This window comes from Excalfactoria chinensis, chromosome Z, assembly GCF_039878825.1.
Source record: "Excalfactoria chinensis isolate bCotChi1 chromosome Z, bCotChi1.hap2, whole genome shotgun sequence".
Lineage (NCBI taxonomy): Eukaryota > Metazoa > Chordata > Aves > Galliformes > Phasianidae > Excalfactoria > Excalfactoria chinensis.
Genome location: NC_092857.1, coordinates 72,757,485 through 72,784,445, shown reverse-complemented (window position 1 = coordinate 72,784,445; position 26,961 = coordinate 72,757,485). Strand labels below are relative to the sequence as shown.

Below are 26,961 nucleotides of genomic sequence, written 5' to 3'. Positions count from 1 at the left end.
CACACACTGCTTGCTTGTTGTCTCACACTCTGGTCTTCCAGGGTTTCACAGTGATAATGTCTGTCACAGGGTCTGATAAGCTCTTTGGTGACTTGCTCACAGTTACATCTTCCCCCTCATTTTTTTTTTTTTTTTTACTGTGCTTTTCACTTTCCTTTTGTTTGTAGCAAAAACAAACAAACAAACATAAACTGGGCTTTTAAAACACTTTTCTTCATGCCCAACAGCATAAAACCACAGATCATCTGTGAAGGCACCAGAGGCAGTGAGAAAGCAAGGGCAAAACAGCAGGCAGAACTGAGCAGAAAATGCATGCTGTGCCTTGGGAATGGAAGTTACCCCTCAGTAAACAACTGCCTGGTGTTCAGGGCTACCTGAGTTGTGGCCAGAAACACAAACAGGTGTAGGCAGCACCTCAGAAAAGTAGACTTGGAAAATATTTTATAAGAGGATTATTTAGAAAATTGATTCCCCCCCCCTCCCCCAAAGAGGTTAAAATTAAACTGTAAGCAATAGATTTCTAAGAACGTGAGCATGGGAAATATAAAACCAGAACCTCTTTCAGAACCTTTATTTGGAAGTTTCCTTAGGCAGTGAGTTGATGCTAGAGGTCCAGCAGCAGCCATTCTGTAATGGGAGCTCTGCTCATCTTCCGAGTTGAAAAACAATTAAGAAAATGATGTTGTTCAGCCTTGGATGATGAGTAAAGCTGCAGAATGGCTGCTTCATCTGGCACATAAGGTTCAAAGAACTACACAGAAAAGGGCACAAGGATAATGGCAATCAGCTATTGCCTCCAGCTCCAGAATTTTCCCTTTCCTGCCTGTAATTGCAGAGCATCTGCTACACGATGCAACCAGAGGGATTCTTTAATCCTCAAGCAAGGCTTACATACCTATTGCTCTCATTGCAATCCTGAAAAGGAGCAAGCAATTAAAAACCTTGCAATGTGCTCTGCAGATCTTCCGCAAGGCCTCCATGTCTCTGAGAAATCTGCAGTGAGTGCACATGATGGGGAGTGCGTGCTGACTGGGATGGCATGAGGGGACTGATAAGCAGGAGAGCTCTCGTGGCACAAAGCTCGCAGCTGGAGAAATCAAGGCTGCCTCTAAGATGGTGCTTTCAAACAGCACGAGTAACTGGATGTAGCACTTGAAACACAAGGGTAACATGAAAAAGCCACCAGTCCCCACGGATGGGGCTGTTCGCAGAGACAACAGCTGCGTGCTTTCCAGCAGTGTGATGCTCACCCAACAAAGCGCTCAGCCAGCAGATGCCTCCAGCGTCTGAGCACCCATTTGGAGATGGCTTTCTTAACATCCAGGCTGAATCTCCCCTCATACAGCCTGAGGTTGTTCCTTCCACTCCTGTCACTAGTTACATGGGAGAAGAGCAGGACAGCCCCCACCCCCACATAACCTCTCTTCAGGTAATCGTACAGAATGATAAGGTCCTCCCTGAGCCTCCTCTCTTCCAGACTAAATCATCCCAGTTCCATAAGAAGCTCCCCATAAGATTGTGCTCTAGACACCTCACAGCTTCACTGGTCTCCTCTGGACACATCTCAGCATTTCATTGCAGTGAGGGGCCCAGATCAGAACACAGAACGCAAGGTGAGGACTCACCAGTGCCGACTACAGGGGGATGATGGATTCCCTGCTCCTGCTGGCTCCAGCCTTCTGCATTCCAATTCCAATCTCAACCATTCCTGCTGTGGTAGGACTTGAATCCTCATTTGGGGCTGGAGCTCAACAGGTCAGCACATCAGAAATAACACAACGTGCCACTGGAAGACGTGTCTCAAAGCCCAGAAAATCCAACTCTCTGACCTCGGCACAACTCACCAACCAAGAGCCAGGCCTTGACAACTTGGCTGATCTGAGCATGCGGGAGGGGGCCAGACAGTGGACCACAAGTGTCCATTTCCACTGCAGCTCCCTGTAGAGAACAGCACCAATCAGCAGGCGTGAATGAATTCATTGACAAGCTGCACAATCAGTCTGTTCTTTATACAAAAAAAAACCCACATCAATTCCAATTCAAAAAGGGAGGAGTTAATATGGACCAAGATAGTTCCTGTTCTAATGCCTCATTCTCTCACCCCAACTTTTCTTGCCTCATCCCCAACTCCTGGATGATGTCCACAAGCTTAATGGCAGCTCTCAATCCCATAGGATTCCTTTCACAATACTCCTTCAGAAAGGATGTTACACTTGTTCTATACACTCAAGCGGACTGAGCATCGGTTTCTCAGTCACTTAAAACACACAGAAGCATCCAAACCCAGAGCACACACATCCCTTCCTGTGGTACTGGAGCCCACAGCTCACCTTCACACCTCTGTCGATTTTCACCCATGTTTTACACCCATGCAGCCTCGCTATGGTTCCATGGGTGTCACCCAAGACCTGCAGGACCTCTTTCTCCGCAAACCCCACCTGCAGGCACTGGCTCATGAGGTTCACCACCTGCCCTCCTGCGCAAGAACAAGCATTAAGAACGAGAGCAAAGTGCATCGGATTCAACCTGGCCTGCTCCGACCCTCAGTCCTGCCAGGGATGCAGACTCATCCTCAGAGCCAGGCTGGACATCAACACATGCATCATTCTTCAAACACCCCATCCCAGCAGCAAGGGATCAAAGCACTGGGACAGCAGAAACAGAAATGCTGTGACAGTTTCCTGTTGGCACTGACCATGAACAAATCTACTGCTGAGCAACAGGATATGAGACAAACAGCAGAAAACAACCAACCTGCAGAACTAACTCGTTTGGGGTTGGTCCAGACGTTTGCATGCTCCCTTTCCACGGCCCAGGCCAAGCTTGATGAGCTGCTCCTCATTTGCACAGGGGGAGAATGCTGCAGATGGGATGTGGTGGCTATGCACACCATGCCTTTCTCCTGCTTTTCCTCTCTCCATCTTCCATTAGCAAACAGCATCTCCAAGCTTTCCTTCCTGAAAAAATCACTGGTAAAAAAAGAACTGGCAAGCTTGCTTTTAAAATTGCCTTGTTTATACAGCTTGATGCTTTAAAGCAGAAGCTCACCTAGCAATGACCTATGTCAGACAAGCTCAACCTGCATGGAGAAGTTACACCGTTCCAAAGCAGGGAGCTCAGCGCACAGTGTTCCGTGCTGCACGTAAAGCTTCAGCACCACCCGGTGGCCGCGATTAACCCGATGGAGGCGGAGCTCGCACACACGTTGTAAGTGTTTGTGTCTCTGCTCAGGGGCGTTTCGCTGTGGGTTTCGGATCAGAAATCACTCGCTCCGAGCTGACAACGCGCCGATCGCGTTCGGCTCTAAGGCGCACGGCTCTGCCGCCGGGACCGCCCGGCCTTACCAGGATCCTCCGCCGCCTCTTCCGGGCATTGCCCACCTCGCCGCTCCGGTACAGGGAGAAGCGCACGGCGTCGGGCCGCTGCAGCTGCCCGTTGGAGAAGGTCACTGCGGGCGGAAGGAGAGGCCGTGAGTCCCGCAGCGCCGCCCGCCCCCCGCCCGGCCCCGCCGCCCTCCTCACCCAGCAGCGCCGGCTGCTCGCGCTCCGGGTCCCCGCGGTAGCACCACGTGGCGCCGCCCATGGCGCGGGACCGGCACGCGCGGCACGGAGCCCCGCCCCCGCTCAGCGCCGCCGCCGCCCATTGGCCAGCGCCACGCCGCGACGCCGCCGCTTCCGGCGGGCGCTCCGAGAGTGCGTCACTTCCGTTCGTCGCCACAACGTCATTTCCGGCCGACGCGGCGAGAGGCTGCGAGCGTCGCTGCGCGGCGGGTTCGGTGCGCGCTGGGCCCGCGGTCGGAACTCGGCCCGGTGGGAACTCGGCCCGGTCGGAACTCGGCCCGGTGGGCCTCCCGTGGGCTGCCGCCGTCTGTCCCGGCCCCGCCGCCCGCCTCGCTGTCCCGGCGCTGAAGGAGGAGCCTGGAGCGGGGCTCGTCGGGTCTGTAACGGCGGCGGTGCGTAAGACCGGCCCCCTGGGGGAGGGGCGCGGCGCGGGCTGGGCCGTGAGGGTCTCCCGGCGGGCTGCCTGGGCGGTAAGGGAGCCGCCCGCACACAGCAGCCCTTCCTGCCCATAGAGGCGGTCCAGGCACGGCCCGGATACCCGAGTCACCCCGAGGGGCACGCAGCAGAGCGGGCCCTCCTGCCTCACCTTTGTGCCGGTACCGCGTTGCTCGTCGTAGCCGAGCTGTGCAGGACGGGACTTGGGTGGGGGGGTGCCGACTCGGGTGCTGACTCTGACTCAGCCCCGCCTGCTGTGCCTTGCTGAGGGCGTGAGGCATCTGTTAGGCCCAGCCTGCAGCTGGTGGCTTGTCTCGTAAGCCTGTCTGTTACAGGAGAGAGGTCAGTCGGCACTGATGTCTGTGTCAAGCCCAGAACGCAGCTCTGTCTTGGAGCTGACCAGACGTGCTTCATTTCTTCCTCCGCCCTTTAAGAATCGCTCAGGGGTTTCATTCAGCACCCACGCTTGAAAATCGTGGCAATTGTCGTTTAGTGAAATGTTTTCATTTCGCATCGTTGTGCGTGCTGCATAGGTTGCTCTGAAAGTAATGCCTCCTGTTTATTCCTGTGCAAACTACAGCAGATTGATCACTTGGTAGAGCATAATGCTCCATTACCAAGCACCATTTTTCAGCATGGTAACCACCATTAGCAATGCATTCTCATTGGTGATGAGCGAGGGCCTGCGTACCACCCTCATATAAATCTGTACCAGCAGAGGTGACATCTGTCACCACTGCAGAAACACGGCATCCACCACCTCACCGTGCTCACATCTACTCTTTGTGCTCCACAAGAGTTGATGAATGTCGTTGGGTGCTGTTTTTTCTGTATGCAGGAATTCAGCAACTCATTTCTGCTTCATACGCGCTTCCACGTCAGATGCCATCTTGTCATACTGGCCCTCTGCTGCCATCTGTCATATGGCCCCAGCAGAACGTTGGTGTGAAGACTCAACCTCTGCTGCCATCCCGCCAACATCCACCTCTGACATTGTGGGCCAACATACCAAAATAGAAGGCATTACTTTTGGAGCAGCAGTCATAAAACACGCAGAGCCTTGTAAGTCATTTGTGTAGACTGACTTCCTTCTGTGTGTGGAATGACGGGGTTAGAGTTTTTCCAGTGAGTTTTGGGTAACCGTAAGCAGATCGTTCAGCCATTCTCATATAAAGCAGCACAGCGGTGGGTTGAATCAGCTGTGTGGATGTAGTTACTTCCTTAGGTTGAAGAGAAGGTACTAATGCAGTCTTTGTGGAAGTGACAAGTAGTCCCTGTTGTTCTGTTACAACCACTTCTGTGGCAAAAACAATTTTCTTCATCAATAGTTTCTACAAAGAGGTTGTTTAAAGCCTCTCACAAAGGCACTGTTAGAATCATTGGGGAATCGGAATCACCAGGTTGGAAAGGATCTACAAGATCATCCAGCCCAACCATCCTCCCATTACTGTAGCTACAGCAAAACACTAAACCAGATCTCGGAGCTAAGTTGGACAGCTTGTTTAAAAACATTCAGTAAATAATGAGCTGGAGGAGCCAGCATTAGAATCATCTTGCTGAGCGAGCAGACATGATAGCGATGTCAAGTTGTTTGTTTGCTCTTACCTTTGGTGCTTACATGCAGCTCTTTGGTTCTGCCTGTTATTTGTAATTTCCGTGCACTGAACTGAGAGTGATTCCTGCATGGAGAAGGTGGCAATGGAGTTTACTTTTCAGTGGCCATTCTTCTGAGGGGAGGTTGGCTCATGGTGCCACAGAATTGTGAACCAGAAGGAAGGTTGCCTGAGCTGGTAACTGTAAATCCAGATTCTCACTGATTGCAGTTTGACTTTCCATACCTTTACATGGCTCTGTTGCCAGTTTTGTGCGGCAGCCTTCCCTGCTGTCTCCTACGTGAAAAAAATCAGCTAATGATTTGTTAAGGTTTGTTTTGTTAAGGTTTTGTTAAGGTGTGCCATTGTGTCAGTACTACAGAGCCTTTCTGTTATTGGGAACAGTTGTTTTCTCATATGTTGATACAGTTTTCCAGCTTCCTAGACCAAAGACTGAAAGTAGAATTCTTCTTTACTGATTTCCTGGAAAGCACCTTGCTTTTGTAGCTTCTAGAGAAACTGTGTCTTTAAGTCCTTGGTACTGACCTTGTAGCTCAAGTGGTTATCTGAAAGAAATAGTTTTTAGTCTGTTAAGAGGTCTGTAGCACAGTCTGTGGAGCAGTATGTGTGTGCTAAGGAGCTGAATTACAGCAAAGACACAGCCTCAAGCTGACACACTGAGATGGCACATCAAAGCACAGCCATGTTCTGCTCTCTTACTGTGCCTTGTACTGAAGTGTGACAGTGTGCTGCAGGGCCTAGAGACCAGCGTGTGCATCACAGAGCTGGGATGTGGTCAAGAAAGCCATGAGCAAGCAGCTCTCACATCCTGCTGTCAAGATGCTGTTAGTTTTTCCAGATAATCAAGAGTGTCTAAGAAATATCTAGCACTTTTAATGAAGTTTTCAGTTGCTCCTTTTGGAGTTGCTCTTTGCAGCTGACAAGGCTAGGCTGTTACTGCTTATTGATAGGCTAGTACTGCTATAGGTTGCAGTATGGGTTGTTAATGCTTTTCAAATGATGAGAGAATATGACATTATAAAGAAATCTCTTCCCTGGAAGGTGGGCGCAATCAGCAGCAGCTTTTGCAGTACAGTTTTCTGATTCTTAGGCAAGTAATAACTCACCCTCCCTGATCATAGGGAGACAAATGCTGCGAGATGAACACCTGGCAAAGCAGAAACTTCAAATGAGCTGCTCTGAGTTAAATTGTCAGTCATCAAGGTTGCTAACTGATGGTGTTTTCCTGTATCCTTTTCAGGCACACACAAAGAATGCCTTTCACAGCTGGCATTTGGCATGTTGGTGCATATGAGAAGGCAGTGTTGCACCGATGTCTACTTCAGTTGTATGGAACAAACCCAGAATTCATTTGAGCTGCTGCTAACTGAAGATCCTCTTTTTTTTCCTGCAGTTTGAAAGTGCCGTTAGGTCAGAGAGTGAGTTGTGCTTCAAGTGATCAAACTTACTGAAAATGTTGAAGAAAGCTAGGGGTTCCATTTCCTTCTGTCTGTAATTTACTGCTGTCTAGCCAGCCTGATTTTCTTATTTTTATTCAAAAAGCAGAACTGCCCTTGGAGGGGTAACTGCTGTTACCAGTTATGCCTGTGTAGATTTAGATTTGTGTTTCAGACTTCTGTAAAGCTTGTTCACAGGTGCTTTAGTTCTAACACAGAGGTTAAACACAGTAAAAGTCTATGGTGCTGTTTTGTAAAATGTAATTTAATATAATTATTAGTTATTAGTAATATTAATACCCTATTGGCACACTTTCAAGTGTGGGCTTTTTTCTAGGAACTCCTGCAGGCTCCTACACTGCTATTCTACACTGTAGAATAGCAAAAGCATTTAAATGCATATTTTTTTGTGTGGATGGTCTCTGAGATACAAATAACCTTTGTTTATGTGATGGAAAAAAGAAAAACAAACCCCAGGCTCTTGGTCTAGCTTTTAACTGTGTATTTCAAGTATATATTTTAAAGTGGTGCCCCTGGATCAGGGTAATCACAGGCATGAATGTAGTCTAGGCAGTGAGCTGGTTGAGAGCAGCCCTGCAGATGAGTTGGGTGTTCTGGTAGGTGGGAAGCTGGGCATGCACCAGCAGTGTGTGCTTGCTGCCCAGACAGCTGTCTGTATCGTGGTCTGCATCAACAGGCGGGTGGCAGCAGGGCAGGGAGGTGATTGTCCCCCTCTGCTCTGCCCTCCTGAGGCCTCACCTGGAGCACTGCATCCAAGCCTGGGGCCCCCAGCACTGGAAGGGCTCAGTCATTTCTTGCTGGCTTTAAGCAGGAATGTTTTCTAATTCTGAAATCCCATTTTTGACCGTTGGTCAAAAACAGCAGCTCTTGCCTGTCATTACAGGCTCAAATGTGTCACTTTTTTTTTCCAACCAGTCTGCACTGCACTTTGGTTTCAGTGCATTATTGCACAAGCTGGAGAAGGACGCTGTTTCCTTGGACTGATTTGTTACAGGCAATGCATGGGCACTCCGTATTTCATATCTATTGCAGTGCCCAAAGCTCTGAGCTCTGTAAATGTCTGAAGTAATGTAAGCAGTCTGGGGAGTGCTTGGCTACCTGTGCTGCTTTGCTCCTGCTGACCCTGAAGGCTGAAGCAGTTGTTGCTGGGTCCCGCACTTCTGTGTGTCTGCAGTGAAGGTGCAACAAGAACAGCATCTTTTTCAGCTGTAGATCCAGCACACTGAAGCTCTCCTGCCTCGGCTGCCTTTGTGGTGGTTGTGGTTCAGCGCTGACACATTTTGTAAGGTTGTTGTAGCTGAGAAGTAGTGTTAATTCCGGCCATTAGGAGAAGGAGCTCCTGTGTCTTGTGCTGGTGGGTTCCTGGTGTTCTGCAGGGTCTCTTGTCTACAGCACTGTAAACGTGCAGGTCATCCTTGAATATTAAATGGTTCCCTGAAGCTCTTACTCCTCGCCGGAGGGGGAGTGAGTTGAAAGGAAGCTGACCAACATCCAGGTCCCTCCAGCACTAACAGATACAGCAGGGATGGTAGTCTAAAGGGAGAGGGAGAAATAATTTCTTCGGTGTTGGGGCAATTGCAGGGCCTCCCTGCCTGCTTCTCTTCCTCAACTCTCCCTAGATCTTGCTTTAACTCCTGCAGCCATGGGCAGAGTGTTATCTCTGGTGTCACACCTTGCCCATCTCAGAAGCAAGCAGACAAATAAGTAGACGTTCAGCAGTCTGTTTTTGACTTTCCAGAGAAGCCCGCCTCCGGGCCACAGAGGAGGAAAGTCATCGCATGGTGGTGGGTGGAACAAAGCAGGCCATTAGTTTAGCCTGACATGCGAAGGCAGACAGCTGTTGAGCAGCAGTGCTCACTAGAGCCAGCAGTGTGCTCTGTGGAATTTCAGATCCCGCCTACTGAGGCCTGTAGCTGTTTTTGCAGTCCCTCTGTGAGCATTTTGTCCAGTTGCCCGAAGTCACTGAGTTTCAGGGTCTGCTGCCAGGTTCTTCTGTCATTCAGAAAGAATGCAGAAGGGATTTCCTCACTTCCCCATGCATCACAGTGCTCTTAGAGAAAATGCGCAGGAATAAAAGCCATCTAGACTCTCTCTGTCCTGATACCGTTTTTGTTTGAAGATGCCCTGCTTTACTTTCAAATACACATTTGTAGTGAGAGATAAACAAAATCACTTTTTATCTGTATTCTTGCATCTTAAAAAAACAGTTTTGTTTCAGACTCTTCAATTTTATTACATATCTTAATCTGCAGGGATAAGGGAGATTGACAAAGTACTTATTAAATCTCATCACGCTGCTTACTTCAGGCATTCAGACACGGCAGCCTTTGTGTTGCTGAATTAAGGGATTTTTGATGCCTCAGTAAGACTGGACCCTCAGCGTTGTTAGAAGGCATAAAATGCAATTTCCTAGAGCTTTTAAAATACCTAGGAGCCAATTAAAGTCTGAGGCAAATGCTTCTCAACCATCTCTGACTCCTGCTGGCAGGAATTCACGCTTTTCTATGTTTACATAAAGCTCTTTTTTTTTTTTGCCAGGGAGAAGGGTTCCTAGTGTAGTACAAAATAATATACAAAATTATTATATAAAAATAGTACAAAAATATGCCAAAATCTTCCTCAGGCTCATACCTGTGAAGTGCTGTGTGCCTTAGAGGAGTGGTAGGCAGGTGGGTACAGCTGCATCTTTGGCTTGGGAACATCAGCTTGCTGCTCTTCTCCAGTCTGGCAGCTGAGGCAAAGTAGGGAATGCTTGGTCAGATTTCACATAACCTAATGACTAGATTTATTTATTTTTTAAATTTTATTTTCTAATTAAACTGGGATTAAATATCTTACTGGAGAATATCTTAGGGCTTGGACAGAAGTTAACAGGAGGGTGAATGGCATTGTGCCGTTTGCAGTGGAGCTGCCCGCAACAAGCCTAGCGATGGCTGTTATGCTGTTAGATCCGGGACAGTCTGTTTTTCTCTCCCATGTGTTCCTTTGGGAGATTGCAAGTTCTGATAGAGCAACAATGTGGCAGTTGATGAACTGGTTACTGTTCATCCATCTTTCAGCCATCCTCTTTCATTTTTAAACCCAGCCCCATTGTGATTTAAATAGAGCCTCAACCATTTTTAATATTATAGTCTCTTCTCTTCTGTTTTATAGGATCATGGATTTTCCGGGACACTTTGAGCAAATCTTTCAGCAGCTCAACTACCAGAGGCTTCACGGCCAACTTTGTGACTGTGTCATTGTGGTGGGAAACAGGCATTTCAAAGCCCATCGCTCTGTCCTAGCAGCATGCAGTACCCACTTCCGAGCTCTCTTCACTGTAGCAGAAGGAGATCAAACCATGAATATGATTCAGCTGGATAGTGAAGTGGTGACAGCAGAAGCTTTTGCTGCCCTCATAGACATGATGTACACTTCTACACTTATGCTTGGAGAGAGCAACGTTATGGATATCTTGCTGGCTGCATCTCACTTGCATTTGAACTCCGTTGTTAAAGCATGCAAACACTACCTTACTACCAGGACACTGCCGATGTCTCCACCCAGTGATAGGGTTCAAGAGCAAAATGCACGCATTCAAAGGTCTTTCATGCTTCAGCAGCTTGGGCTGAGCATTGTGAGCTCTGCGTTGAATTCCACTCAGAGCTCAGAGGAGCAGCCAAGCACTATGAGTTCCACGATAAGAAGCAACATAGAGCAGCGCTCTGCTTTTCCTATTCGCCGCCTCCACAAGCGTAAGCAGTCTTCTGAAGATCGGGCCAGACAGCGAATGAGGCCTGCCATAGATGAGGCTGTTTCTGATGTGACTCCAGAGAGCGGGCAGTCAGTTGTTCATTCGCGGGAGGATTTCTTTTCACCAGATTCGCTGAAGATAGTGGACAACTCTAAGGCTGATGCTGGCACTGATAGCCAGGAGGATAATAACATTATGTTTGATCAGTCTTTCAGTGCTCAGGAAGACACTCAAGTGCCCAGCCAGTCTGACAACAGTGGAGGAAACATTTCCCAGATGTCCATGGCATCGCAAGCAACACAAGTGGAAACCAGCTTTGACCAGGAGGCTACATCTGAGAAAAGCAACTTCCCATGTGACAATCCAGAGGTCAGCATCAATGAAAAAGAGCACATGAGGGTGGTCGTTAAATCCGAGCCCTTGAGTTCCCCAGAGCCTCAGGATGAGGTGAGTGATGTCACCTCACAAGCAGAAGGCAGCGAGTCTGTTGAAGTGGAAGGAGGAGTTGTGAGTGCAGAGAAGATAGAGCTGAGTCCTGAGAGCAGCGATCGCAGCTTTTCTGATCCGCAGTCTACTACAGATAGGGTGGGAGATATCCATATTATGGAGGTGTCAAATAACCTGGAACACAAGTCTACTTTCAGTATCTCGAATTTTCTGAATAAAGGCAGAGGTGGCAGCTACGGTGCTAGTCAAACTACTGATGACAACATTCCAAATACAACAAGTGACTGCAGAATGGACAATGATGCTTCTTTCCTGATGAGTCCAGAGTCAGGACCTGCCAGTGGTCATTCATCTGCCACAGTCTCTCACGTTGAGAATCCCTTCAGTGAGCCCGCAGAGTCCCATTTTGTTAGACCAATGCAGGATGTGATGGGTCTTCCCTGTGTACAGACGTCTGGGTACCGGGCTGCAGAACAGTTTGGTATGGACTTTCCAAGGTCAGGCTTGGGCCTACATTCTCTCTCGAGGGCAATGATAGGCTCTGTAAGAGGGGGAGCCAGTAGCTTCCCTGGCTACCGCCGCATAGCCCCCAAAATGCCTGTTGTAACCTCCGTCAGGAGCTCCCAGCTGCAGGATAACTCGCCCAGCTCCCAGCTGATCATCAACGGGACCACTTCTTTTGAAAATGGGCATCCTTCGCAACCTGGTCCTCCACAGCTGACACGGGCATCTGCAGATGTTCTTTCGAAGTGTAAGAAAGCCTTATCTGAGCACAACGTCTTGGTTGTAGAAGGTGCGCGCAAATATGCATGTAAGATCTGCTGCAAGACTTTTCTGACCTTAACGGACTGTAAGAAACACATCCGTGTTCACACAGGAGAAAAGCCTTACGCCTGCCTGAAGTGTGGCAAACGGTTCAGCCAGTCCAGCCACCTTTATAAACATTCCAAAACGACCTGCCTGAGGTGGCAGAGTAGCAACCTACCTAGCACTTTGCTTTAACTGCTTGCACCTCCCAGCCTGAATGAGAGTGCCAGTACAAACTCTTAACTCTCTGAAGCACTGCAGGAGCATTAATGCTATTTTGCTCAAGCTGAGAAGCTGCTTTCGTAGGTCTGTGAACAGTCGTGTGTGGTTGTGCCACACGCTAAAGTCTTGATTCTATAAATTGGGGATAATACCATACCTACCTCACAGGGGTGTTGTGAGGATTAGACAACTGTTAGCAAATAACTCTGAGGTCCTCAGAAGTCTGTAGATACGTAAAACATTATTGTTATGTACATGCAGGCTTGGGGCTCAATGGGGATACGGTCCCTACATCAAATTTCCTTTGCAAAACAGAGGGGTGGGGATTGAGTGAGAGTGTAATTGTCTCACAGAATCGTAGAATGGCATGGGTTGGAAGGGACCTTAAAGATCATAGAGTTCCAACCTTCCTGCCGTGGGCAGGGTTGCCACCCACTTGATCAGGTTGCCTAGAGCCCCATCCGACCTCCACGAATGGGGCATCCAGAGCTTCTGTGGGCAGCCTGTTCCAGTGCCTCTCTACCCTTGATAGCGAACGTCTTCTCCCTAATATCTAACCTAAACCTGCTCTCTTTTAGTGTAAAGCCATTACTCCGTGTCCTACCATTACAATCCCTGAAGAAAAGTTGCTCCCAGGGTTTCCTGTAGGGCTCTCTAGGTATTGGAAGGCTGCAGTGAGATCTCTCTGGAGCCTTCTCTTCTCCAGGCTGAACAAGCCCAGCTCTCAGCCTGTCTTTGTCAGAGAGGTGCTTCAGCCCTCTGATATCTTCATGGCCTTTTCTGGACCCACTCCACCTGCTCAGTGTCTTTCTTGTGCTGGGGGCCCTAGGCCTGAATACAGTACTCTGGCTGGGGCCTCACAAAGGCAGAGCAGAGGCAGACAGTCTCCTCCCTGCCCTGCTGCCACCCCTCTGTTGATGCAGCCCGGAATGCAGACAGCCATCTGGGCTGAAAGCGCGCGCTGCTGGCTCATGCGCAACATTCTGCCCACCAGGAGCCCAAGTCCTTCTCCACAGGGCTGCTCTTAAGGAGTTCTCCTCTCTGTCTTTACGTGTCCTTGGGATTGCCCCTATCATTGTGTAGCACTTGACCTTGTTGAACCTCATTAGGTTGACATAGGCCTCATTCTCAAGCTTGTTCAGGTCCTTTTGGATGGCATCCATTCCTTCTTTTGTGTCTACTGCACCACTCAGCTTGGTGTCTTCAGCACATGTGCTGTGGGTACCCTCAATCCCAGCATCTAGGTCATTGAAAAAGACGTTAAAGAGCACCAGTCCAAAGATGGATCCCTGGGGAACACCACTCATGACCAGCCTTCAGCTGGACGTAGAGCAGTGGACTGCAACCATCTGGCTGTGGCCATCCAGCCATTTCCTTATCCATTACATAGTACACCCTTCAGTATCTAATTAAGAGATAAGGATGTGGTTAAGGACCATATCGGAGGCATTCCAGAAGTCCAGGCATTTGTCTTTCCCTGTTCACTGATGATGTTTCTCCATCATGAAGACCACAGGATGGGTCAGGCACGGTCTGCCCTTGCTGAAGCCGTGTTGGCTGTCTCAGATCACCTCCTTGTCTGGGCTGTGCCTTAATGTAGCTTCCAGGAGGATCTGTTGCATGATCTTCCCAGGCACAGCTGTGAGGCTCACCAGCTTCTAATTCCCCACAGTCTTCCTTTCTTAAAAAGTGGCTCCTTCCTTAAAAAATGGGTCACTGGGGATTTCACCTGACTGACAGCATTGGCTTTTCAGAAATGATGGAGAGTGTCTGAGCAGACACATCATCCAGCTCCTTCAGGACCCGGGGTGCTTGCCATCTGTCTGTGTGGACCTGTACGTGTTCAGTGTCATCATGTGGTCTTGAACTTGCTCTTCTCTTACAGCGGGAGGGATTTTGCCAGTGCTTGCCCAGCGGTTCAGGGATGTGAAGGTGCACAGATACAAGAGGCACAGGTAGCCTGGCTGCCAGTGAACAGGCCAAGAACTCATTGAGTACCTCAGCGTTTTTTATCTCCGTTGAAGCCAGTGCTCCCTTCTCGTTGTTCAGAGGAGATACCCTCTCCTTGGCCTGTTTCTTCTGTCCTATGTGCCCCTCTTGTTAATTTTCACATGCCTTGTGAATTGCAGTTCCAGCCATGCCTTGGCTTTTCTGATCCCATCTCTGCACATCCTGATGGCATCCCTGTATTCTTCCCAGGCCATGAGTCCCTGCTTCCACTGCCTGTGCATTCCCTTCTCTTCCCTCAGTTTGACCAGCGGGTCCTTGCACAGACACTCCAGTTTCCTGCCTCCTCTGCTTGATTTCTCATACTTGGGGATGTATTGATCTAGTGCTCTCAGAAATACGTTTGTAGAGAGATGATGGCTCCGTTTTGTTCCTTTTCCCCCCAGGACAGCTTCCCAAGGGAATCTCATCCAGTAATTCCTTCATTAGCTGGAATCTCTCTCTCCTGAAGGTCAGAGACCTGCTCATCTCCAGGTCCATGTTCCTTGAGACCATGAACTCAGCCAGGGCATGGTCACTGCAGCACAGGCTGCCTCCACTCTGACCCTGTGTGAAGCTCCAGTAACACTTTGCTTCTGCTTGGTTTGCCTAATTCCTGGGCCGGGAAGTTGTCCTCCACCCGTTCATGAAGTGACACATTTCGAGAATGAGAAACTGAAGTGCAAATTTCCTATTATTATTATTATTTTTTTTTTTTTTTCTAAAATATTTTGTAAAAGTGAAAGCATTTAAATAAATAACCTGCAGAAATCAAGCTGTTGCATTAGGTGTGAACGATAATGCAAGGAGCTGTTTGCTCCAGCTAGTGCAGGTTGTGTATCTTGGAAAGAAAACCAACTTTGGATGCATCTGTCTGACATAGAATGCTTTAAAGTATGCTAATTATGAAAATAGTTTAGGGTTCTGAATGTATGTTTGCTTGTTTTGTAGTAAAAAACACTGTGTAATGAAGGTGCTTAAATTAAATCCAAGAAAAAGTAAATTTTGGACTACCAGATGTATATATATACTTGGAATACTGCAAGATCTGGATGTTTCACCAATATTTTTCTGTAGAAACTTGTATTAAGTGATAAGTGAAGTATGTTTCTTGTTTGTGCTATTCTTAGCAGTATTTTAACCAATTTGTATTTCCTATCTTAAAATTCCATATACACAAAAGTCTGAAAAGAGCTTGTCTTTGTCTGCTTTGTTGTTTTCGGCAAGAGGGAGTTTGTGATGGTGTTTTTGGTACATGAAATAGCCTCTTGCTGCTTCCAGACATGCCCGCAGTCTGATCCACATTGCTGCCCAGGCACACTGCTCGTCTTTGGCACCCTTTAGCTTCAGGCTTTAATTTCCTCTCCTGGACACTCGCTTCCCCTCTCAGCTGTGGGTTGTCCCTCAGAGCAGAGCAGTGGGGATGGAGCCTCGTTTTCCATGTTTACTTACGTCTCTATGTACAGTGTAGCTATCAAATCCAGTCTTTCTGTTTGAAGTAGTGTCATCAATGTACTTTTCCACAACAATAAAAAAAAAACACCCTAGTGTACTTTAATTAAAAAAATAGCACTGCACACTTTGTAAAGCAGAAATTCAATGATCTTTATTCTTCAACAGAACTACGTAAGTCAAGTTATCGCTCCTCCCCTTTGATGCCATTGTAACTAATAGCATTTGCCGTCTCTTTTCTTTGTTAAAGGTGCACATGAACTTCCAGCTTTCACATCCTGGGTTTCTGCAAGACGATGTTTAAGTCACAGAGCGACTGATTCCTATTGAAATAAACATATGTCGTGGGTTAACCTAAAATCTACCTGCACCCACGACGGGGCAGTCGGCCCGCAGGGAAAAGGAAAATAAATACAGCGGCAACGATCTAAGGAGGCACACTTATTTACTAAATACTATGTCGGAATACAGAATAACACAATATAATATAAATATAATTGGAATTAAGGCTAACGAATCAAGTAAAATAAGAGAGAGTGAGTAACTGTATCCTCTGTTGGGTACTCAGCAGTTTTAAGGAGTCTGTGTTCTGTAGTGGATAATCTTAAACATCTTGGGTTTCCATTTGAGTAAACAAAGTCAAATCCTCATCCAGGGTCCTGACAGTCATTTAGCAGGATGAGGTGTGAACATCATCGAGGCTTCCGAGTCAGGCATCATCAGACCAAAGGAAACACAGGAAGTGCTCTGTATTTGGCTTATACGTGCAACAGCGGTGAGCTAAAGGTGGGACGTGTGGGGACCCCTCTCCATGCTGAGAAGAAGACTGCCAAATGTCTGCCCATGCGTCACTGGCACCTTGAGCAGCCAAGGTAAGGAGGAGCGTGGAAACACCATGAATGCTTGGGCTAACTCCTTTGCTTAGTGTCTGTATTCCTAGCTCGTGATTTCAAAGGATGTGCAGAAGTGTGCTGCGTTTCTAAAAGGCAGTAGGATGTGCCACATGTAGTTTGATAACCATTTTGGTATCAGGGGACCAGAAGCACTGAGGCATGCTAACCAATCTCACGGAAACATCAATAAAATGTGGAATTTTCTACCTTCCTGTTTTCTTGTCACGCCTTATCAGCAGCACTCTGGCTGATTATTTCTCCTCCTTGCATTTCTATTATTATATTTTTCTATTTTTTTCCTTTTTTTTTTTTCCATTGCTTCATACAGTGCTTCTGAAATCCTACAACACAGCAGTAAAGAAGCTGTGTGAGCAAGGGGATGAATCAGGAGCTAATGTTGAGCAGGTAAACGTATTACGCTGTACTTCTTGTCTATTTTCTAATCATACATTTTCACACTGAAATGTCAGACCTGCTGTGGGAGGACTTTCCTTTCTGAAATAAAGGATTATATTTGGAGCATCCTTGGAAGCAGCAGCCTCAAGTTTCATCTCTTCATCCCCACCCAGTGCTTCAGGAGGAGCACACAGCAGAGTGCAGATGGCTTGCTGCTCTCCCTGTCGTCAGGTATGAAGCAGTATCTCATAGGAACGGCTCCACTTGGCTATCTCTAACTGCAAAACCAGGAGCTTCTCACCTCCATGCCTGATAAAAGTTGCCAGATATCACCCTGACTTGTTCAGAACTTCCCAAACGCTGCAGCGAGGTCCTGCCTGAAGATGTCAGCACTTCAGCACTGTGAAACCTCCAAAAATCATTGCTGTGCTGCTGTGTTCTGCTTGCTTTACTTGTTACCCTGGTACATTTGCCAATGGATTGACAAAACAATGGGTTCTTATTGCAAAAGGTAGCAGTGCAGAACCTGAATGCAGGCAGGCAGGCACAGTGCACAGCTCTGCTCACAGCAGGCCTGCATTTGCCACTCGATAGGGCATGCATTTAATCAAAGAGGAGTGGAGCAGTACTTGAGCCTGCAGGGGTCCTGTAGAGTGTTGGTCTCCCATCCGTGCATTTTGAGCCGGTCCCCCCTTCTCAAAGCTGCTGCTGAGGTCCAGCCACTGCTGCTGCATGCTGGGCTGCCTTCTGGCTACCTCTGTGCTCTGGAGGTAACATTAAGGATGCTCCCTGCAACTAGTTTTAGATACCTTACTACCAGCCAGTGTGCTTCCAGGGCTCCTTGCTCCTGCCACAGCGCAGAGGGGTGGAGGTGTGTTGCCTGGACCTCCTTCCTCAGATGGGGCTGGCCAGGGGATCACTGGAAAGCTGTGGGATTCTACCAGCATTCCCCCCTTTTCCATAGCAGTGTTTCACATCTTTTTCAGCTGGATCATATCCCTGATGGAGTCCCCTCTTAGCAACGGACCCAGAATAAGCGGCTGGGTAATGGCAGGATTATTTCTGGTAGCAGCATTTGAATGCCCACCCGTGACCTTCCCGATTTACAGCAGGAAGCAGCTGAGCTGTCTGAGCCTACAAGACTGAAGGCTGGCATGGTAGCTTGCTTTATGAGATCAGTGCTGAGGAGACCGAACTGCTGTGTGATACGATAGTGCAGTTCATGTCTTGAGTAGACATCGGTGTGGTTCAACAGATCTAAATAAAGCATAAAAGTAGTGCAATTTGGATACTGTTCTCATTTTTTTTCTTCATGATGTACCCGTAAGAAAGTACACAAATAAATAAACAAGAGGAAGAAGTTCAGGCTAGAGCTCACCACAATAGCACGCCTGTGTCTGCTGGCAGCCTCTTCTTATTAAAAGGACAGAGCAGCAATTTGCAAAGCTGCCTGAGCAAAATGATCCACAGCTGCAGAAAGTGCTGCTCTGAAGGAGCCTGCACAGCACGTGTGGGGGATTGGTGCTGGGTTTTGTATAGCAGCTCTCGTGCACTGAGCTGTTCCTCGTCTCCTTACGGGTCCGTGATACCCTCTGGATAACTCTGCCAGCATCCTGCAGCATGGCAGAAACTGCACAGACACCGAAAGTTTTATGGTATAAAACAGCAGGCATGCAGGCCAACACACTCACAGACTCTTCTCTCATCTGACACAGCAAAGCTTTTCAGCATCTGAGTAAACCCTGATGACCAAGTGCCCAGAAGCATTTTCTTTCTGTTTTACAACAGCTTCATATCATTCCTTGCTGGGCAGAGGTTTGGGCAGAGGCCTCCCTACCCCACTGGGGTTGATAATATAGGCAATATAACATGGTCAACATGATAATTAGTCACGCACTGATCTTTTGTACACAATTTCTTGATCAAATATGGGACCTGACCCACTTAAAGCACGACCTTTTGCACCTCCCAGTGGATATCTCACGACCACCAAAGGCCCCCTCAGGAGCCCTATTTTAACACAGCACACACACACAGTGTTCAATCTGTACAGAAATTCTAGGACTAGGGGGGCACTTGGTGGGAACTGTATGAAAATTCATGCATGTTGGATGTATATAATGTGTGCTTATCTCATTAGGTAGAGCAATCACCCACGCTCCTGGAGCTGTAAGTGTCTCCGTGCTACACTGGTGTCATGGAGTCTCGTTTGCTTTGCCTGGCAATGTGACAAATGCATCAAATACACTCTGGGCACGAAGCACGGGTCTTTCTGCAACTAGCCAGCACAACTGGGGCTGAAGACCAGCTGCTGTGCTGGCAAGGGGCGATCATCCGGCTGTGCTGCTGCCTGCAGTGTGAGCTCTGAGCAGAGAGCAAAGAGAGCTCTGCAGGCAGCCACAGCTTGAGCTGCCCCAGTCGCCTGGCGAGGCTGGTGGTGGACAGCAGCTGGAGGCAGGCAATGGGCACTGTGACCCCACCATCATCACCATCGCCGTGTTGTGTGTGCACAGCAATTTCAGTGTGAAGTGCTGCGTAACAGCAACATGTTAAACACTGAACCCTCCCTGTATGGGCTGTCTAGAAGATCCTGGTCACCGTCTGCTAGACTTGGATGGGTACTGGCCAGGGAAGAGGGAAAATGAGTGACACAGATGAATGGGTACAAGAAAAGAATTCAAGCAGAGTTGCCCTCCTCCTCATACATGTGTCACAGATGGGGAAGATGAAGGCACGGTCACTGGGAGCTGGGACAAGACTAACCTCTGGTGGGCCCGCAGCACTTTGTACTCAGTAACAGGGTGGCTGTGTGCAGGGAATGCACTTTCTGATCTTAGAGGTCTATTCCTACAGTAATGATTCTGTGATGCTATAATTCTGACGGTGTATTCAGCTGCAGAACCCACAGTACTGTTGTCTTCCGGCATCCAGGCTCATGCTGTCTTGCTCTGCTTGCACTCCTGGGGCAGTGGGTGTGCAGCTGTGTGGTCCTCAGCTCAGTACCTGCTGGGGTTAAACCGCTGCACTCCTCTCCTTGGCCACAAAGTGAGTTTGTCACACAGGCATTTAAAGTGAGGTTTTGTCTACCCCCATTTCCCTGGAACTAGGGGCTTCGAAAATGCTTGAATAGCTCATCTCTATTAGCACCTGGCTGCCATGAAGCCAAGCTGCAAAGCAAGCGCACTCGCTGACAAACAGAGCTCATGGAAAGGATGCAGAAGAGCTCTGCCATCCTTTTTGGGGTGCCAGCAGCAGTCTTCCTACAAGTCACTTATGCACTTCAAGGCTCTCTAAAGCAGCACCTGCTGGGCACACTGGCAAGCATACTGCCTGCCATGCAGCCCCGTGCACTGCAGCTGTGTGGCAGCTGGCAAAGGAGAAATGCCCCTGTGGACACCCAGCACACATTCCTTCAGAGCCAGATTTCCAACAGACTGTTTGTAAATGCAGGTTGAATTCCTCCTTCCAGTGCCACACAACGACACCGCATCTCTGGTGTCCGGAGGCTCTGGGGAAACACTGCTCCATACAACCACCTGAAAGGAGGTGGGGGTCGGCCTCTGCTCCCAGGTAACAGTGATGGGATGAGGCAGTGTCCTCAAGTTGTGCCCGGTTGGATGTCCTTAGGAAGAACGTTTCAGACAGAGTGATCAAGCACTGACAGTGGCTGCCCAGAGAGGTGGGGGGTCACTGTCCCTGGATGTGCTCAAGAAGTGGGTACGCATGGCACTGAGGGACGTGGGCAGTGGGCAGAATAATTCAGTGATGCTGTGATTCTGGATGAGAGCTGAGAGCTCCAGTGCAGAGCTGAGGGTCTCCTCACACTCACACACCAGCATTTATCTTCCCCACTTGCAAGCACTTGAGACGCCAACGCCTGGAGGCCTCTCCTTCCCCAGTGAAAGGCACACACCACTGTCACTGCTTCTCTTTAATTGCTATGGTGCGGTTCTCTTGCCATGGATGCTATTGACTCCTCAGTTGCAGAGCATGGGCACAGGACCCACCTGCCCACTACCCCAGGCTGGTGCACGATGCTGCATCGCTCACGGTGACCTGGTGGTGATGCTGGCCCAGCGCTCACAGTAGCAGCTCGTGGGGCATAGGCTCGCCTCGCAGGCCAGCCAGCAGGTTGTCAGCAGCCAGCACGGCCATGGTGCTCCGTGTCGCATAGGTGGCGCTCCCAATGTGTGGCAGGATCACTGTGGGCAAAGAGAGGGTCACATCTGACAATCAAAACTAACTCATCTATGGTAGCAGTGCTCCTCCTCTCCGCATCCAGACTTGCTACTCTGCTTCCTGCACAGACACACTGCAGAGATGACAGAGAAACATGCAGAAATCCTCACACTGTGGCCTCATTACTGCACACCTCCACTCTCCTACAGGTACAAACCCGTGCATACTGGGGCAACAGCCTGAGAACTGTTTGGAATATCGGGACCTGCAGGCTCCTGGGTGGGCTGGAAAGGTACGTGTGATGGCCAACAGCCCCTACAGACTGCAGAGAATCATAGAATCATAGAATTACTAAGGTTGGAAAAGACCTTGAAGATCATCAAGTCCAACAGAGCTATGGCACGGCCAGGGCAGGGATTTTTATCCAGCTGTGTGACAAAGCTCACGGAAACACAGAGTGGGTGAGGGCAGCAGGGATCTCTGGGCCATCTGTCCCAACCCTGATCCAGCACAGACACCCATGGCAGGCTGTCCAGGCCCACATCCAGGCAGCTTTTGGTGATCCCTGAGGATGGAGATCTCCACAACCTCTCTGGGCAGCCTGTGCCACTGCTCTGACACCGGCAGAATAGAACCCACTCCTTTTAGGTAATGATAAGAAACATGCCAAAGCTGCTTTAATGGCACATGATTAGAACATCAGCATTGACTGGGTACTTGCCCAGGTAGGAACAGGCACCCTGCCATGCTAACAGCAACAGAGCTGCAGACAACTTTGCTTAGAAAGCAGTGTTTCCTCTCTGTTCCATTTCTGCCTGTTTTCTGCCTCCAGATCTGCCTCGCCTGTAGCTGAGAGCAGCACCTGCTTGTATTAAACTCCTTCATGAATTTCAGCCCAGCTTACGGAATGCAGATCCATCTGAAAGATGTTAAAAGACAAGCCAATCTCAACTGCTTTCTGGACTATTGAAATACCTCCCAAGCTTATTTTAGATTGCTCTGACTCTCCACAAGGCACAACTGTTACCTAGGAGCTGCTTAAACACACGACCTTCCTTTCCGCCACAAACACTGAAGCCCTTGTTCACCATCTGCAGGCCCCCAAGGAAATCAGCCAGCAGGTCCCCTGCCTTGACAGCAGCGGCAGCTCTCCAAGCAGGAGGAGGCATGGCAGGGAGCAGGGCAGCCGAACACACCACTTACCGCAGTTCCTGAGTCTGAGCAGGGGGTGGTCGGTGGGCAGTGGCTCCGGCGTTGTGACATCCAGGCCTGCAGCTGCAATTTGGCCACTGACTAAAGCATCATACAAATCTTCTTGGTTCACCACAGCCCCTCTGGAAACAAAAGAACAGGAAGATGGGCTTGCACAGCTCCCACGAGGTCAGGCAAGTCCCCACAGTCATCTGCATGTCCATCCCAGTGGGGCTGGACACACGGACACACAGCCCTGGGCAGGAACAGTGCCTGTCTGCCCCAGTCAACTCATCCTGACTCTGTCTGGATCCCAGGATCCCTCACAATGGAGGGGGTGGGCCGTAGGGTGGGCAAACGGCCTTCCCAGCTGCAGAATGCTGACTGCACACACTGCCCGGACTCACAGAGTGCATCTCACAGCTGGCTCAGCCACCAGCACGGCGCCACGCAATGGGGCTGCTGTCACCTGCTCGTGTTGATGAACACAGAAGTCTTCTTCATCCTGCTGAAGAAATCCTTGTTGCACATTCCCTGGGTGCTGGGAGTCAAAGCACACGTCACGATGACAAAGTCCGACTCCTGGGCCAGCTTCGTGAGTGGGACTAGGAGGAGAAACACAGGTCACAGCTCTGCTCACAGGCAGCACCAGGACACCTCTGCAGCCCTTCTAACACATAAGGAGCACCAGAGAGAGAACGCTGCCCTGCAGAGGCTTTGCCAGCCCTTTTCTACAAATAGAGAGACACGAGGACAGGAAGACATAAAATGAACTGTGCCGAGATGCTGCTACAGACACAATTACAGTGCTTTGTTTTTACATCAAAATTTATCCACGGAGAAATCTAACAATCAGTCACCTGTCCCAAAAGGGGGGCTCAGACTGTTTCTCATGTTCAGACAACAAAGTACTGCTATGACAGCTTATACCATGATTAAATCTATTTCTACAGTACAGGCACTGACTCATGCAACTTCCACTCTTCGGCCAGAGGGCACCAGCTTCCTCTGAGCAGTGCAAAACACAAGGAGCAGAACGAGGTCTAGCAATGACTATGCAACAAGAGTACAAACTGGAACTGTGCAGGCTGAGAAATTAGCACTTGGTGCAGGACTTGGGACTCTAGCAGGCCTGCAGAGAAGTCCCGTGTGCCAGCTGAGACACTCCCAGGACCTGCTGGACCATCACAACCATTTTAGAGCAAGAAGTTAAAGCCCGTGTTGTTTCCAGCAACCAACATCTGCCGTCAGCAACCAATGACTGATGAGTCCCAGCCCCCCGCTCCCTGCTGGGGCACGCTGCAGTATCTCACAGGGTCAGCCATCAGATTCCTCTGGTACCTTGGCAGCAGTTCAGCCCAGATATACCGAGCACCCCGCTCAGCACTGACACCCCTTGGGGCTCACACACACCAGGCGGCATCTCCAAGCTGTATCAGACACGCTGCTCCCTGCGCTCCAGCTGAGGACTGAGCATTTGTTTCATTCCTTTTTCTTACCAAACTCAGCTTGGAACTCTGCAGCATTCTCTGGTTTCGGGTGACTTCCAGTGTACAAGAAGTTCTTGACCCCAAACGGCTTCAGACGACGGGCAACCGCCTGCCCTAGAAATGAGAGAGAAGATGCTGCGCACCTTTCAGCGTGCAGCTGGTTTAGCTGGAAGCCCAGAAGCTCGTGGAACACACACCTTGCCCAAGGGCCTTTGCAGAGTGCCTTAGCCAGGACTGCTCCTGTGAGACTGCTTTGTGAGGGACGTGTTGTGTGTGGGGTGGATGCTTTCTGCAGCTCCTCAAGGGAGTGACTGCTCAGCCTTGAGATAACAAACCTGAAGCCACTCTAAGCAGCAAGCCAAAATGTGAGGAAAGAAAGAGCAACCTGCTGACAAAGTCAACAGCTGAACGGGTGCCAAGCAGACGGTCCTGTACTTTGTCAAGCTTTCTGTTTGCTTAACTGAAAACCAAGAGGCCAATGTCCAGTTTGCTGCAGCACGTGAGTATGGTGGATGCATGTGAATGAGTGAAAAGTTTTAAGGGTTACGCCTGATGGATCAAGAGCTGCTCAGAGCTGCTCCACCAAGATTCCTTCTGTTCTAATAGATTCTGAGTAAGTCAGCACAGGGGACAGACCTTGGCTGAAGCTCTGGAAGTGGCCTGCTGTCAGCAGGGCACACACAGCTGGGGCAGGACACGCACTTACCTATTCTTCCCAGACCTATGATGCCCACCGTACTACCAGACAGCCCATAGCCACACATCCACAAGGGCTTCCAGGTTGTCCAGCCACCGCTAGCAGATAGAGTAAGAAGGAAACTGATGTTAATAAAACAGCAGGGGGAGGCCTGCCTCAAAACCCAGGACTTGGAGAAGAAAATCACAAACCACAGCACTGCAGAAGGTGAACTCCTCCACCACCGATGGGCGATGTGCACCCTGCTTCAGGCCAACCCTGCTGTCTGCAAGGGTGCTGCTGAGCACAGCCCTGGGACAGCTGCAGGGCAGTAAACTCTGGCCATGTCCCCAAGAGCCCATTGAGGACTTGGTGGCCCTCAACCACTGATCATCCATCTATAGCATGCACAGAGGTGCTCAGAGGGGGCTTCTGTCCCTTTAGCAGCCCTTGAACAAGCTGCCTCCATGCCTCAGGACTGCTGCAGACTCTGCGTTACCCTGCACAATTTTCAGTGCCAACGTGGTGGAACTCCAGCTATTTGCTGGGCTTCAGGTGCATTGTCCCGCAGCGCCCGACCCTCTGCACGCCCAGCTCCAGCACACAGCTGCACATACTCACGTCTTCACCTCTTCGACCGCCTCGGGCAGCCGCCGGCACGTGGTGAGGAGCAGAGCCACGGAGAGCTCGGCGGTGGCATCGGTCAGGACGTCGGGGGTGTAGCCCACCCGGATCCCCCTGCAGGAAAGCGCTGGGCTCAGCTCCCAACGCTGCCGACACCAGCACGCAAACCTCTGTGCTTCTGGGAAGACCCCACCACCACCCCCCCAGCAGCGTATGCAGCCACGGGGGGGCATCCCTCCTGCCTGACACCCCCCCCCCCATCCCGAGCCCTTCCAGCTGGGGCCTCACTGCAGCACAGGGGCACAAACCAAGCTCTGGGGTGCAGGGGATGGACGGCAGCCCCCCTCCTTCCCTTCTCCTTCCCTCCCCTCCCGTCCGCACAGCCGCAGCCCGCGGCGCGGTGCCGAAGCCGCGCGCACCCGACGCGGCACCGAGGTTACCGCTTCTTGATCTCGTCCAGGGCGAGGTGGTCGAACCCCACGGACATGGTGCTGATGACTTTCAGGCTCGGCCCTGCGAAACACCGCCGCCCACCCCTCCGTCAGCTCCGCACCGGCACCGCCGCATCCCCCGCCCGGCCCCGGGTCCGCGCACCCACCAGCGGCGTCCAGCACCTCGGCGTCGATGCGGTCGGACAGGAGGCACAGCAGCCCCTGCTTGCCCGCGACCCCCGCCAGCAGCTGGCTCCGCGGGACGGGCTCCTCCGAGTCCCACTGCTGCACGCGGCACCTGCGGGGACACGGCCGTCAGCGGGGCCGGACTCCGTTCCCCCAACGCCCCCCGACCCGCCCGGCGCTCACCCCGCCGCCTCCGAGAGGACCCGCATTCCCTCCGCGGGGATCCGCCGCGTCACGAACACCGCCATGGCCCGGCGCATGGCCGCCCCGCAGCGCCCCGCAGCGCCACCGCACGGCCCGGCGGCACCGGGGGCGGGGAGAGGGCTCGGCAAGCGGCGGGGCGAGCGGGGACGGCGGACGGGCTCCTCCCTTCGGCGATGCGGAGAGACGGAGCGCTCTGCCGGCCGGTTCTGTTCCGAGCTTTGGAAGGAGAGCGCTGGAGCGGCTGAGTTTGGTTAAGAAGGTTAAGGAGGCCCCCTGGAAAACAGACCCAGAAAGAATCCCGGGGGTGGCAGAAAAGACGGAGGTTCCGTCTCTGTTGCGTGCTCTGTGTGCAAATGCAAACGTACGTGAGATCTCTGCTCCCGATTGATTGCACGGCCCGCGGAGAGGAGCAGAGATAACCCTCAGGAGCCCCCCGACCCGCAGCGGAGCCATCGCACCATCACAGCACAAAAGGTCACTGCAAAGCCAGGCTCACACTCACGGATGACGTGTCAGTCTGTACGTGTCCTCGGGCTCCGTTAGGCTCTCCTCAAATCCTCTGCTGCCTCCACGAGCCCTAGAGTCCTCTCCAGAATCTCTGCGGCCGCCAGCAGCTGCTGCCCAGCACAGCTCCGAGCCATCTTCGACCCCGCGGTGATGGGGGGGATGTCCTTCATGCAGGAAGGACTCCCGGAACTGCTGCACAGCGTGCAGTGCTGCCCAGCACCACCACCAAACAGCGCTGACCGGAGCAGCAGGATGCTGTGCCCCCAGCACTGGATAGTGACAGCCTGTGCTGCTCCTGGTGGGCCCCGGGTGCGTCCCTGTGCCACCCTGCTGCTCTCACCCAGCCCACTCGCACACGCAGGCTGCCAGCTGCGCTGCAGCCTCCCCCACTTCCAGCTCCGTGATACCGGAGGCACGGCGGGGCTGTGGGGTGCGCCCAGCCAGTACCTGTGTCTGCTGGCAGAGCACACCC

The 26,961-nt window shown here is 50.7% G+C and overlaps 2 protein-coding genes across 3 annotated transcripts; one reads left to right on the top strand and one right to left on the bottom strand.

Annotated features, from left to right (window-relative positions):
* The first annotated feature begins 3,813 nt into the window (after positions 1 to 3,813).
* Positions 3,814 to 15,392, top strand: ZBTB5 (zinc finger and BTB domain containing 5). Of its 2 annotated transcripts, none has more exons than XM_072360541.1 (2): positions 3,814 to 3,952; positions 10,219 to 15,392. In XM_072360541.1, exon 2 carries the CDS (start codon positions 10,223 to 10,225, stop codon positions 12,245 to 12,247), a length of 2,025 nt encoding a protein of 674 aa, XP_072216642.1. In that variant the 5' UTR covers positions 3,814 to 3,952; positions 10,219 to 10,222; the 3' UTR covers positions 12,248 to 15,392. The 2 variants fall into 2 exon arrangements, with proteins under 2 accessions (XP_072216642.1, XP_072216643.1); XM_072360542.1 differs by having other exon boundaries at positions 3,821 to 3,936.
* A 5,526-nt stretch (positions 15,393 to 20,918) lies between these two features.
* GRHPR (glyoxylate and hydroxypyruvate reductase) lies at positions 20,919 to 26,122 on the bottom strand. Its single transcript, XM_072360247.1, has 9 exons — positions 25,962 to 26,122; positions 25,760 to 25,890; positions 25,602 to 25,674; positions 25,159 to 25,275; positions 24,568 to 24,656; positions 23,871 to 23,975; positions 22,841 to 22,976; positions 22,384 to 22,514; positions 20,919 to 21,203 (listed from the first exon to the last, which is right to left on the bottom strand). Exons 1-9 carry the CDS (start codon positions 26,036 to 26,038, stop codon positions 21,082 to 21,084), a joined length of 981 nt encoding a protein of 326 aa, XP_072216348.1. The 5' UTR covers positions 26,039 to 26,122; the 3' UTR covers positions 20,919 to 21,081.
* Between the last annotated feature and the right edge of the window lie 839 nt (positions 26,123 to 26,961).